At 55.3% G+C, this 13,168-nt stretch overlaps 6 protein-coding genes across 6 annotated transcripts; 2 read left to right on the top strand and 4 right to left on the bottom strand.

The window, feature by feature from the left end:
• Positions 1-233: 233 nt before the first annotated feature.
• On the top strand, positions 234-2,477 carry CCMA1212_010025 (uncharacterized protein; the record flags this gene model as incomplete). Its single annotated transcript, XM_073707080.1, has 8 exons — positions 234-270; positions 330-367; positions 426-461; positions 534-613; positions 750-991; positions 1,051-1,058; positions 1,123-1,314; positions 1,374-2,477. The coding sequence occupies 8 exons, from the start codon at positions 234-236 to the stop codon at positions 2,475-2,477; spliced, it is 1,737 nt and encodes a 578-aa protein (XP_073554380.1).
• On the bottom strand, positions 239-460 carry CCMA1212_010026 (uncharacterized protein; the record flags this gene model as incomplete). Its single annotated transcript, XM_073707081.1, has 1 exon — positions 239-460. One exon carries the CDS (start codon positions 458-460, stop codon positions 239-241), a length of 222 nt encoding a protein of 73 aa, XP_073554379.1.
• A 2,959-nt stretch (positions 2,478-5,436) lies between the features above and the next one.
• CCMA1212_010024 (Calpain-9) lies at positions 5,437-8,277 on the bottom strand (the record flags this gene model as incomplete). Its single annotated transcript, XM_073707079.1, has 3 exons — positions 5,437-7,523; positions 7,585-7,861; positions 7,927-8,277. The coding sequence occupies 3 exons, from the start codon at positions 8,275-8,277 to the stop codon at positions 5,437-5,439; spliced, it is 2,715 nt and encodes a 904-aa protein (XP_073554381.1).
• Positions 8,278-10,516: 2,239 nt separating this feature from the next.
• On the bottom strand, positions 10,517-10,903 carry CCMA1212_010023 (uncharacterized protein; the record flags this gene model as incomplete). Its single annotated transcript, XM_073707078.1, has 1 exon — positions 10,517-10,903. The coding sequence occupies one exon, from the start codon at positions 10,901-10,903 to the stop codon at positions 10,517-10,519; it is 387 nt and encodes a 128-aa protein (XP_073554374.1).
• A 546-nt stretch (positions 10,904-11,449) lies between these two features.
• CCMA1212_010021 (uncharacterized protein) lies at positions 11,450-12,808 on the top strand (the record flags this gene model as incomplete). The annotated part of the gene is made up of 2 exons (XM_073707076.1): positions 11,450-11,881; positions 11,939-12,808. The coding sequence occupies 2 exons, from the start codon at positions 11,450-11,452 to the stop codon at positions 12,806-12,808; spliced, it is 1,302 nt and encodes a 433-aa protein (XP_073554376.1).
• On the bottom strand, positions 11,477-12,760 carry CCMA1212_010022 (High-affinity nickel transport protein nic1; the record flags this gene model as incomplete). The annotated part of the gene is made up of 2 exons (XM_073707077.1): positions 11,477-11,934; positions 11,995-12,760. The coding sequence occupies 2 exons, from the start codon at positions 12,758-12,760 to the stop codon at positions 11,477-11,479; spliced, it is 1,224 nt and encodes a 407-aa protein (XP_073554375.1).
• Positions 12,809-13,168: the final 360 nt, after the last annotated feature.

The following is a 13,168-nucleotide window of genomic DNA, read 5'->3' as shown; positions in this document are numbered from 1 at the left end:
CCTCGGGAACCCCTCCAGATACTGCCCGGCAGAACCAAAGGCGGTGTGCACCATTAGCGGGATCTCGGCGAGGACTCATTGGCCGCCTGCCAGATGCGGGGCAGTGCACGGACCATCGGACCGCGACCTCTGGGCAGAAAAAAAAAAAGTTGGAAATCTCTTTGCAACTTCACATGCGCAGTCATCGTCAACACATCATTATTCTCCGATCTTGACGAACTGTTCTTGTCACCATGCGCTACATTCTGGTCTCGGGCGGTGTGATTTCCGGTACGGTGACGTCCTGATCGCACACGGCCTCGTTACATGATCTGCTAACAGCGCGGCAGGTGTCGGAAAGGGCATTATTGCCTCGTCCACCGGCCTGGTAGGCTTTGATGCTTCGTCTCGTCTCTGGCAGTTCCTTGGACACTGACGCTCCGTAGCTCCTCAAGACTCTCGGACTCCGAGTGACCTGCATCGTGAGCATCACCTACCCCCAGTCTCGCCCTGAAACGCCATGGATCGAGCTCTAACTCGAATCACGACAACAGAAAATCGATCCTTACCTGAACATCGATGCCGGAACCATGAACCCGAAGGATCACGGAGAGTGCTTTGTTCTGGACGACGGGTATGACGCTCCCGCAGTGCTTTCTTCCCCTTCAATGATCAATCTGGCAGCCAAAGACGAGTGTCTCGCACCAGATTCGATTTCGGGTCCCCTGAAAAAGTTTGACATGCGGTGGGACTGACTCCCGAGGCTATAGTGGCGAGTGCGATCTGGACCTCGGACACTACCAGAGATACCTGGGCATCAACCTGTCCCGAGACCACAACATCACAACCGGCAAGATCAATCTGGAGGTTGGTCTGAGGGAGCGCCGCGGCGACTACCTCGGCAAGACGGTCCAGGTCGTCCCTCACGTCACCAACCTCATCCAGGAGTGGATTGAGCGCGTCGCCAGACTCCCCATTGATGAGTCGGGCGCCGAGCCCGATGTTTGCATTGGTACGTCTTCAACCTCCACGACTGCAAGATAGACCAGCCGCCCGCTGACTCCCTTATAGTTGAACTAGTACATTCAACCCCTTTCTAACCCATCTTACCATACTTTAACCTGCCTCTAACTTTCTTGACAGGGCGGCACAGTCGGCGACATCGAGAATATGCCCTTCGTTGAAGCCCTCACACAACTCCGCCACAGGATCGGCAAGAACAACTTTGTCAACATCCAGGTCTCATATGTTCCCGTCATCAACGGCGAGCAAAAGACAAAGCCCACCCAGCACGCTGTCAAGAGCATACGCAGTGCTGGTCTCATTCCTGATTTGGTAAAGCATCCTCCTGGTACGACGACTGTTCTTTCGTCAATCGACTAACGGCTTTGCAGATTGCGTGCCGTTGCGAGCGTCCCCTCGAGCCCGATACCATCAAGAAGATCGCCCTTCACTGCCAGGTCGAGACCGAGCAGGTGATTGCCGTCAGAGACATGCCCACCGTATACCAGGTGCCCCTGCTTCTCAAGGAGCAAGGCCTTTCCGATGTTCTGGGCGTGCTGCTGGCGCTGGACAAGCTCACGCCCGAGCCGGCCCAGGTCAAGATGGGTGCGGAGATTTGGCAGAAGTGGAAGGATGTCATCTCAAAGACCTACACCGAGACGGTCGACATTGCCCTTGTTGGCAAGTACGTCGAGCTTCACGACAGCTACCTCAGTCTCTACAAGTCGCTGGAACACGCGGCCATCTTCTGCAAGCGCAAGCTGAACCTGATCTGGGTCAACTCGGAGCACCTCGAGAACTCGACCCGCGAGGTTGACCCCGCCCTGTACCACAAGGCGTGGCACGATGTCTGCTCGGCGTCCGGCGTGGTTGTCCCCGGAGGATTCGGCGAGAGAGCGACCGAGGGCATCATCAAGGCTACCCAGTGGGCGCGAGAACACAACACCCCCTGGCTGGGTATCTGCTTCGGTATGCAGCTGGCCGTCTGCGAGTTTGCCCGCAACGTGTGCGGACATGCCGGGGCCACTTCCGAGGAGTTCGAGGAGCAGGCCGAGCACCCCGTCGTCATCTTCATGCCGGAGGGCTCCAAGGAGACCAAGGGCGGCACCATGCGCCTTGGTCTGCGCACCACGCACTTCCAGCCGGGCAGCGAGGACAGCAAGCTCCGCGCCATGTACGGCAACGCCGACGTCGTGGACGAGCGCCACCGCCACCGCTACGAGGTCAACCCGGCCTACGTCGACGAGCTCGAGAAGGCCGGCCTGTCCTTTGTCGGCAAGGACGAGACCGGCAACCGCATGGAGATTATCGAGATCAAGAACCACCCCTACTTCGTCGGCGTCCAGTACCACCCCGAGTATCTCAGCTCGCCGCTTACCCCATCCCTCCCGATCCTCGGCCTGGTGGCCGCCGCCCTCGGATGCCTCGACGAAGTCACCAAGGAGGTCTGCCTGGAGAGAACCCGCGCCAACGGCACCGTCAACGGCACTGCTTGAACGGCATGAGTGCTCAGAGGTCCGGCGCGGTACCCCTCCGGCAGCGGCTCCCCGAGGCCGTGGATCCTCACAACTTGCATGTGCGTAGATATAGGGACTCGGGTCTGACGGCTAGATGCCGCGTGCACGCATCTTCGCGTCCCAGTATCTTTTTACCATGGCAAGATGAGCCTACATAGTGCACGCTTCGGGCCCCCCTTTTGACATAAAACTGGCGCCGTTTTGGAAACTGTATGCTAAGAAAGTGTTGTTTAATTGAAACCTGAACCGATCCTCCGAGGTGCTGAATAGGAAAACACCTTACGTTGGACGAGTTTTTCTTTTTTTCTTTACTGGGACTGGCGTTATGCTTAGACTAGGTAGAATTAATCGAGACGGCGAGGCATCTGCTGGGAAAAGCAGACATCGCACTTTTTTTCTCTCTCTGAAGGATTATACCGAAGCTCTCTCAAATTTTGGGCGTGATTGAATGAGGTCATTTCAACTGCCTAGACTCGATCGATTGTCGAATTCGATTGCGCATGTGTGTTGACAGCTCTGTGAAAGCAAGGGTATATCATTTCTCAGGAGAGAGGCCGGATTCAAAAGCGAGACCACTTCAATCTTTAGAAAGCCCAGAATTCAGAAGCAAAACTTGCACAACTCAGGCAGCGAATGTCAGAAATATGTATGCGACATCGTCAAAGCTTTCCAGAGGACTACCTTGAGGGTAACCGACTCCATCACGACTTCGTTCGGCGGCCCTCCAGAGAAAAATGCCATTGCATCATTGTTCCATCTCGTCATAAAAGCCGGGTGTCAATCATAGTCTGCCTGAACCTTCATGACGTCCTCGGAGTCACGGTTCAAAACTCGTCATTCCCACCACCTCGGGTGTGTGAGCGGATCCTACCAGGCTCCCGAACCATGACCAGGCATTCCCCCTTTTCCGCCGTTTGCCTCCCCTGAAGCAGCAGCTCCTCAGGGCGGTCCTCGTCGGAACGAAGAAACAAGTAAATCATGCCTTTTTTATAGGAGCAAGCCGTTTTCGCCATACGGCTACCTCCGGCTCCTTGACGGAGCGCACTCACACGTTCTAAATCTGCTCTTGAGCGTCTCGAGGGAGGGCGCCTTCGAGTTCGGGTTCCAGACGAGCTTCCCAGCTTCTCTGCGAGTTTCGGGAGTGTGACGACGCCCTTGTGATTACCTTGCGGGTTTTGTTTTGCCTTCAAGGGTGTATTTGAGGGTGTGTCTCAGGGGGGGGTTTCGAGCTCGCGCCTTGTAGTAGGTGCATTAATAGATGACCCAGCCCTGATTATCGGCTTCACTGGATTTGGAGCATCGGTTTGATATTTGCTCTTGGGGGAGGAGGCGCGCATATAGTCCAGGTCTCTCTCTCTCTGTGTGACATTTGCTTGATAGGAGGTGATTAGAAGTGAAAGGTCGATTGGACCTGGTGATTCGACTTGGTTGCTGAGCAGCAGCATGGATCGTGCGTTGTTGTCTCAGACGAAGAGGGTGGTGATGAGGTTGGGCGTAGAACTGCTTGTTTATGTGTGTGAGCGAGTGCGGCGTCGGGAGTTTTGGTCGGACTCTGGGGCAGCCATATTGAGCCGACGTGTTTTTGCTTAGATAGATGCGAGCGGGATTCGTAGACTGAGATGAGAAGGGAAGAGAGGAGAGCCGCCGGTAAGTAGCCAGGAACCTGCTCGAAGAAACTCAGTGCTGTGCAGACGGGAGCTGTTCTCAAGCGGGGGTCAAAATTATCAGACTCTCAAAACCAACAAATGAACTTTCTTTTTCCTGCTCAATTTAGTATTTCTAGATAGTCAAAGGGGAGTAGGGGAAGGAGGATGAGGCATAATGATAACAAAAGGAGCTGCTAGCTCAAAGACTCGAATACTGCCTCTGTTCAAAAACACCGGATGTTTTTGATTCAACTATATCTGACAAATGAATTTACATTCTTGACGGAAAGTTTTTTTGTGGAAGGAGTACTCTTGTGCTCGGATATAGCCGCTTCTCTCAACGGTATTGCTCGTACATCTCCATCTGTGATATATACCACCCATCACAACCACCTACATGTGCACTTCAAACGTAAATCATCCACATCGCCCAAGTCATCCACAGGCAAGCAAATAATCTCATTGACACAATGCAGGAGCACACAAGATGCCAACCAGTAGACTCTTATCTGAGCGTGCAAGAGACCCCAACGTTACAAACTTTGAGAATTTGTCCCTGGAGCTTCGGCCTGCAAGAAAAGAAGCGCCACATCTTAAACCCCCCCCTTTTGCTGTTGAAGCGCAGAACACATGTACTCCTCGAACTTGAAACTCCTGAAGCTTGGTGGGGGTCTGTGACTTGACTCTGCTGCGTCGGAGGAGCAGCCGGAATCGACTTGCCATGGCTCTTAAAATGCATGACCATGGATAAAGGCCTGGTGTCAAGTCTCCACACAGGACAGTCGTAGCAGCTATAATGAGGTGCTGATACACGCCATCGTCAACAAAGGCAACATGTCACGAATCATCTACACCACCAAGTCAAGTAAATTCAGAGACAGAACATCATAGGATAGCCATCTATCACAAAGCACAGTCATTCTAAACAGCCAACATGGATAGGTAATCATAATCATACGCCAAAGCGCTATATTAATCCGAGTATCCTCGACAAACAAGTCTATAATAGAGTGGCATCAAATCAATCTCTATCTCTGTACCCTCTAAAGAAGAAAGAGTGGCGTTCGAATCATCGCACAGCGATCCATCATCTCATAAACAAAAGGGAGAAAGAAAGAAACACGCCTTAACAAAACCCAAATAGCAAACCAAAAACCACAAACCAAGAACCCTCAAGTTGAAATCTCAAAATCCAAAAGTTCAATCTCAGACGCAAATCCAAAGCTCAAAGCTCAAGTTACCAATCAACCCGCAAAAGAGGACAACTCCCACTCAAATCATAAAGTCAAAACTCATCGCACACAAAGCCCAGCAGCAGCAGCGCCGCTACTTCCCCCATTCTCCTCCGTAATCCCCACACCACCCGCATTGTTCTGCGCGTCGTCCAGATCCGCCTGGCCCTTCTCCCCCATGCCGTCCAGCTCCCCGCCCTCCATCACCGTCGACAGCTGCAGGTCCGGGTCCTTGGAGTACACCCGGATCCCCACGATGCACACGGCGTTCCACGGCGTCGGCATGTTCTCCTCCTCCGTGTCGTAGTCGTCCCGCGGCGGGGGGCTGGGGTACGGGAACTGGCGCGGCTTGCGCGTGTAGTCGTCGCTGCTGTACAGCTCTTCCCAGTCCTCGACGGGCGAGTCGGACGAGTCTCCGTCGGAGTCGGAGTCTTCGACTGCCGGGGTGACTGCAGCTGGGGCTGCGGCTGGCGGAGGCGGCGTTGTCTTCTTCTCCTCAGCAGCAGCAGCAGCAGCATCTTCCGTGGCGGGAGGCACATCTTCTTTCTTCTCGTTCGAAGGGAAGATGATGGCATCCTCCGACTTGGGGGTATCCGTGGGAGAAGCACTGGAATCAGAGTCGGAGCCATCGTCCAGCGACATCTTGGCCACGCCAATGGCCTCAATGGCCGCGTCCATGGGATCCTTGCCATTGCCACAAGGAGTCAACGGGGTCGGGAGGCCTTCCTTGATCTCGACGGCGGCCGGCTGCTTGACCTCTTCCTCCACCTTCTTAGCCTCCTCCACAGCCCTCCTGGCAGCCTGCTTGGCCTCCTTCTTGCGCTCCTTCTTCTCCGTATTCTTCTTCTTCTGCTTCTTGCTTATGTCGCGGCTGATGTGGCGCCTCTCCCACTGCCTGCGACGCTCCTCCTGGCGGCACGCAGAGGCCTTCTTCTGGTCTCGCTGCTTGCGGATCTTGGCCACCTTCTCCATGTGCTCCCAGGCCTTGCTGTGCGCCAGGTCGTAGGCGTAGCCAACCTGCGCGAGCTTCTCGTTCTCGACCCTGTTCTTGGCTTCCCGCTTGACCACCTCCTCGACGGACGGCTGCTGGCTGTCGCGCTGGCCAGTGACCTTGAGGTAGACGGTGTAGTTGCCGGCAGGGAGATCTGGGAGCTCGACCGAAACCGATCGCTTCATGAAGTAGTTGCCGTGAGATCGCACAATGTAATCCTCCGCGTCGGGACGATCCTCGTGATGCAGGCGGAAGTGCAGGCGGAAGCTGTACTGGCCCTGGAGACCCTTGAAGTATCTTCCGTCCAACTGCGCCAGCACCAGGATGAAGGGCGAGTCCCTGGTCAGCTTGACGCGGAACTTTTCGTGGTAATCAGCCTTCCACGGGACGTCAACCCCGATCCATCGCTGGCAGCAGCGCCAGTCGTCGTCGATTCTGAACAGGCGAGTCCGGTCAAAGTGCGTGTACTTGCGGACCAGGTCCTCAAAGGAGATCCAAAAGACCGAGTCGCTGCCAAACTTGTGCCCCAGCTCCTCCTGGACCTCGGTGGTCCACTCCTTGGAGCCGTCGCTCCACGGACCCTCCCAGAGGCCCTTGCGGATCTCTCCCCACGGGTTGCGGAGCTTCACCAGCCGCTGGCCCGACTTGAGAGTGCGGGCATCCACGACGACGTAGGCGTGTGCCTCGCTGATGCCGTCGCGCTGGCCGTAGCCGTAGTCCAAGAGGCCCGTCGAGCAGCCAAACATGAACTCCTTGTTCACCTTGGACATTTCATTGTCCCAGAAAGCGTCGAGGTCCAGAATGTCGGAGGTGAGCAGCTCGGTGGTGACGCCACCGGAGAGGTCCTCCAGACCCTCGCCGATCCAGCCGCCGGAAAGAGAGGCATAGTCGCCGTGGGCCTTTGCGTAGGCCTTTTCGAGGAGCGGCACCCAGGTCTCGTTCTGGTCCTTGCACTGGGCAAAGAACAGCGCCTTGGAGCCGGTCTGGTACGTCTTCCTGTAGACGGTCTCGACGTCCTCGCGGTCGATTTGCTGGAGAAGGTCCCGCTGCATGCTAGGCGAGTCCCAGCAGGGGGACTTGAGGTACAGCTTGTCGTCGATGATCGAGTAGACCCACTCGCCATCTCGGTAGAAGAGGAATCCGTAAATACCGATTTCTAAGGAAAAAAAAAAGTCAGCATCGCCACCGCATACAGTATGAGCGCGTATTTCTCTTACTGGTATCGTAGGCCACGCAGCAGCGCGGGACGCCGTCCTCGACGTTTGCCAGCGCAGTCAGGCTAGACATGAGCCAGCAGTCTCCCAGGCCGCCCTGCTTGACATCGCTGCCCTTGACGTCCTTCATGAATGTGGGATTTTCGAAAATCTCGTGCACTCTCTTGACGGCCTTGGGCACGACCGCCTTGGAGCCCAGAAGAGTGGCCTTGGAAATCTCAAACTTTTCGGTTCCGATGTAGTTGAGGGTGTTGCCCTTTTCATACTTGAGGTCCCAGTCCTTGAATAAGTGTTAGCCCAAGATCAGGCGAAGATAAAGAGGATGAGATTCCGATGGCTACTTACCAGATCCCAACCAGGGTCACGGTATCTCATATTGACCCGCTTGCACTCCTGGACAATCTTCTGCACCTTGCGCCGACATTCCTCGGCAGCGCGCTCGTAACCCTCGGAGAGGAGCTCGTTGGGGCGATCCAGCCCGGATCGAGGTGCCACGACAGGGTCAAAGGGAAGCACCGAAACCGCCTTGTGGAACTTGCGGTTCGAAAACCTCTTCCAGAGTCTGTTGATGGTCTGCTGCGGAGGCAGTCTCTTCTTCCGCTTCTTCTTCTGGTCCTGGTTGCTGCCTGACGAGGCTGGCTGCGAGCGCGGACGACGCGGGTCGTCCGACTCTTCGGAGGAGCTGTAACCGTGCATGGTGGTCTATAGTCTATCGCTGGGTATCGAAAACAGCAAGTTCGTCTGATCAAAAGGAGTGACAGGTGAACTTGTCAAGAAGCAGCACGCAACGATGAGGGAGAGAAGAAAAACACAACACAAATTGACAAGGGAATCATACAGAAAAAAAAAAAAACAGGACAACAGACGAGATAGGGGGGGGGGGGCCAGAGGCAATATATACTCGGTCCAAATTCTTCCAAAACTTTCTCTTCTCGCCTCAAACCCAGTACCTTTTGCCATGCCTAAAGTGTCCGGAGTGTCGAGGCTAACTGGGCGTGGCTTTGCGACTACACCGACGGCAGCAGATGGACAGCTGTGTGACATATCGGACAAAGAGGCCTCTAGACCCTTGCTAGACCCAATCTTAGCTGCAGCCGCAAGGACTCGAGATCTGTACTTTGTGGGGTGCGCTATCGGCCGACGTTGGGAAGCCGCCGTGGGCCCTGCGAGTTGGATACTGTATGGAGAAGACATCCCAAGGCGAACACGCCGCGGGAGCCAGTCCTTCCACCGAACCCAGCTCCAGGCCGCCATCCGTGAATGAACTCGCGGTCCAGTTGCGAAAGGCTTTGGGGTCAACACCTAATTTTGGTATATAGCCATCAAATGTTGGGGCTTGATTTTGGGCAGACCTTGCTGCTGAAGGATCTATCTGCATGAAGGCCTCTTGTCACACGAGTGCCCCTCGCATGTTGCTCTAGCCAAGGTTGTCCAAAACTTCCGTTACGAAGAGCTAAGCGTTTGCCGGAAGATGCTGGGCAAAAGCCATTGAAGCCCGAGCAAGGTGCGTGTGCATGTAAGAGTGTACTGTGTCTTGTCAGCCATGCAATTCGGACTGGTGGCGTGCAAAAGCCATATCTATAATCACGCCTTCGCTCTCACAGAACAAAGCTTTCTCTGGCTGATAAATGCACAGGTTGGGGTAGCATCTCTGTCCGGTCCGGCACAGCAGCAAGCGTCTCCACCGAATCGTTGCTTGAATCCGTGGGGTCCGACGTTCCCCCTGACCGCAAGGGCCCACAGCCGCCAACTGTCTAGCGGGATGAGATGGAGGGCTCAGGATTTTGGTCCCTCCTTTTGTTTTTCAGGGTCCAATCCACCCATCTTGGGGGACAGCTGCCTATCGCATTGTTGATCAGCATGCTTCTCAGGAAGCGGGATTGCGAGGGCGAAGAGCAGAGGCCAAGCGTTGAGCACGGCATGCAGAGGGTATCGTGAGGAAGTGTCTGGCCTATCACGGTCTCTGACTGCGTCTTGTGCTGACCACCATGGCAGGCCCAAGCAGCGCAGTGCATCGCAAGCGTTGTCTGGCTCTTTGCGTCTCACGGCTCGTTTTCCAGGCTGATCCGACAAAAGAGGGATGATGTGAAAGGCAGCTAGTTGCGCGGTTGCGAAGTAGCCCGCATTAGGATCAACATTGCCACCCTTCCGACGCCGGGCGGTCTAAACATGGCCTGGACTTGTCTGGTCGTTTCGAGCGCAGGACTGGTTTGACTGGACTCACGGTCGAGAGCCAGAGTTGTCCTATACCTCTCTTCCAGTTGCCGTCCATGTGCCCCCAATGTGCAGAAGAAGCAAAGGTGCTTGTGAGCTACCTTCTCCTTCGGGAGATGCTCGACCAGTTGCATTTGACGCCTTCCGAAGGGTGGTCCAATACCGAAAATCCTCCCGCAAGGCAGCGTCACTGTGTCAACGCATGCCGCTTATTAGACACAAATGCATCCCGCTTCATACCCGAAACTCGGACTTTGGGCAAAGCATTCACAACGTGCCCGGGAGAAGAAGGAATGGCAACTGTGAAAGATTTCAACACAATCGAGGCGCCGCCACTAGGAACCTCGAGCAAATGGAATGTCCTCCTGGTCTAGCAACCGGCGCCGCCAAGGGGCCAGGAATCGCAAGTAGCGGCATCCCCGACATTGAGAGGCGCAAACGCGACGCGGTGCTCGTCAAGGAGGCCCGTTGTACCTCCAAGTAGACGGTACTCGGGCCGCTGAGCAAAAGCCTGAGGGCGTCGATCGCCGTCAGACGTCGCTCAACCTCTGGGGGGAACTCGCGAGACATGCAAATACCCTGACAGCCGCCACACCAGCGCGATTCCCCACCATCCAGTGCCGCGCGACAGTGCGCAGACTCGCCAAACACGTGGCAGCTCGACCATCGCTGTCTCTTTCGTCTATCTCTCTGGAGCCGTTGGGAAGGGGGAAGAGGGCGATCAGTCAATCAGAGGGAGAGCCTTTCCAATTGTGGTTGTATCCAGGAATAGACGGTCAAGATAGGGAGGCCGTTGGCAGGCAACCAACCGAAAGGGCTGAATGCGAAACGACGCGCGCGGGGGGAACGAGGCTGAATTGTGCCGCATCGTCACATTGAGCATAGCCAGAAGCCGCATATTCGGCACCGTCTTGCACAGTTCGGCGAGTGAGTCTTGTATAGTCCTGGACTTGATGTCGGGGAAAAGGACAGACGGTGCAATTTGTCGCAGGCAGACGCAGCCTCGAGGCAGAATTTCGCTGGATATGACTAAGACGGGCGGTGGCGCCTTACCAGCAGCTGCGGCGGACGCGGTTTCCTTCTTGGGCGTTTCCAGAAGGCCGGCCATGGCAATAAGCTTTTTTCCTATCAGGCTTATCAGGTTGCCTCCGAAGCCGGGCGAAAGAGGGAAGAATATTCACCACAGTCGCAGTTTTTTCTGGTGGCATTTTGATGGCTGCTGTTGTGGTGATACTGTGCGGCCGAATCAGCTGGTTGATAGTGAAGTGCGTCGTTTTATTTTTATCGATTCATGATACTTGACTAGCTATGGATGGCGCTGAGGCTTGCTGCTGTACAACTTGTGGCAGTCTGGGCTCTCACAAAGTTGCCATTGTGTACTGTGACGGTTGCCTCGAGGGTTGCCATGGCATGACATTGAGTCAGGATGTTTGTTTACATGCTCGAGATTCCTCTATCTACTAGGAGGAATACAAACACCCTGGGTAATTCATCCAGAGCATCGTAGCAATGGCAAAGAGGCTCTCTTCTGAGTATGGCTTCGACACAGGCTCAAAGACGTAAGCGAAGCATACGGCAGATGCTGTAGCAGGAAACTCGAGGCGTAAACTCGTCGACTGACAAACCGCTACAACATATGCGCTGGAGACTTGATATGCAAAAGGCCGTAGACTCAGCGACGTTAAACAACAGCAACCTGCGCACTCGCCGTCTTTGGACTCCCCCCCTGCTCCAAACTCGGCGGCAGCGCCTCCCTCTCAACCTCATCTCCCCCATCCTCACCCTCCTCGTCCGCCAAAACAGCCATATTCCTCCTCTCCATCCGCCTCCTCCACGGTCCGTATACCAAAACAGACCCGATTCCAACAATGACAAAAAGCCCGCATATGCTCGCTCCAATGATGTCGAAATGGTCACCAACAGCAGACACCCCGTCCCAAAAGCTGCCCGCCGGATCCGCCACGTTCTGCACCAGCGACAATACCTGGATGATACCGATAAAAGCAGACACCACGACCGTGATGCCGGTCAGAACAATGGAGTAGTACAAGATCGCCACAATGTCTCGGGAAAAAGCCTTGGACGTGTACAAGGCCATCATCAACGCGCCGTCAGTGCTGTCCACAAGACACATGCCCGCTAGAAAGACACCAAGTCAGAATTCCAGACAAACTCAACCCAAGTCAAAGGAAAACTCACATGTAAACAAAATGGGGAAAATCAGAATCAGCCAGATGCTCGTCCCCTGAACCGCCTGAATGCTCGCAATCCCCAGCACCGCAATCTCAGAGCTCGTGTCAAAGCCCAGCCCAAACACCACGCCCAGCGGATACATCTTCCACGGCCGATCAATCGTCTTCAGCATGACCCTCAGCATTCTGATCATGAACCCGCCCCCCTCGAGCTGCAGCTGGTCATTCGCATAGGCCGCGGCAGCAACCCCAGCGGCATCCACCTCGCCCTGCCCGGCGTCGAAGCGTCTCCGCTGCGCGAGAACCTCCTTCAGCCGCTTGACCAGCTTGTACAGCACCCAGCCGTTGCCCAAGCACAGGATGATGAGCACCGCCGCGCTGACGCTCGTCCCGATGATGTTGCCCACCCTTTGAAACCCATCAAAGCGCTCCCTCAGCGCGCCGCTCGTCGCCGCCACGACAATGCACGTGATGATGACAATGGTGCTGTGGCCGAGCGAGAAAAAGGTGCCCACGGTGGCGGGCCGCTGTCCGGACGCGATGAGCCGCCTCGTCATGAGGTCAATGGCCGAGATGTGGTCCGCGTCCAGGGCATGGCGCAGGCCGAGGGCGTAGGAGAGCGCCGCGGGCGAGATGAGGGCCGGGTGGAAGTGCAGGACGATGCCGACGGCGATCCAGACGAGGGCGTTGACGGCGATGAGGATGGCGATGATGCGGATGCTGTTGGAGGGGAGGCCATGGAGGAACTTTGGCGTGGGGAGGTGGAGGGGCATGCTGGTGGTGCAGGATCAGGTCAAGGGCCTGGATCTTGGGGTTCATGAGAATCAAGTTGTTGCAGCAGTGTGAATATTCAACAACTCTCCCTCTACTGAAGCTTTTTACAACCCCCTCTTGGCCGTCTTAGGGTTAATTTTCGACAACAGCCGGAGTAGACGAAATATCGTCACGGCACAGAACTGATATCAGCGTTGCATCACCAAAGCCGGGCGTGTACCCCGCCAAGCATTCGCTGATAAGGACGGCAGAATTGGAGCTACTGTAAGATGTCGAAATTGAGTCGAGAGATAGCTGGGGATTGTGTAATGTCTCACGTATCGCTTACACATTCTATCACAAAGCTACTGCAGTATTTGAAATTGCTGGACAGTTATTGGAAGCAGGCTGTAGTCTATTTCCATTTC

The sequence above is a fragment of the Trichoderma ghanense genome, assembly GCF_004382785.1.
Source record: "Trichoderma ghanense strain CCMA-1212 chromosome Unknown scaffold_21, whole genome shotgun sequence".
Lineage (NCBI taxonomy): Eukaryota > Fungi > Ascomycota > Sordariomycetes > Hypocreales > Hypocreaceae > Trichoderma > Trichoderma ghanense.
The sequence above is the reverse complement of the archived record's forward strand: the minus strand, read 5'-3'. Positions and strand labels throughout refer to the sequence as shown.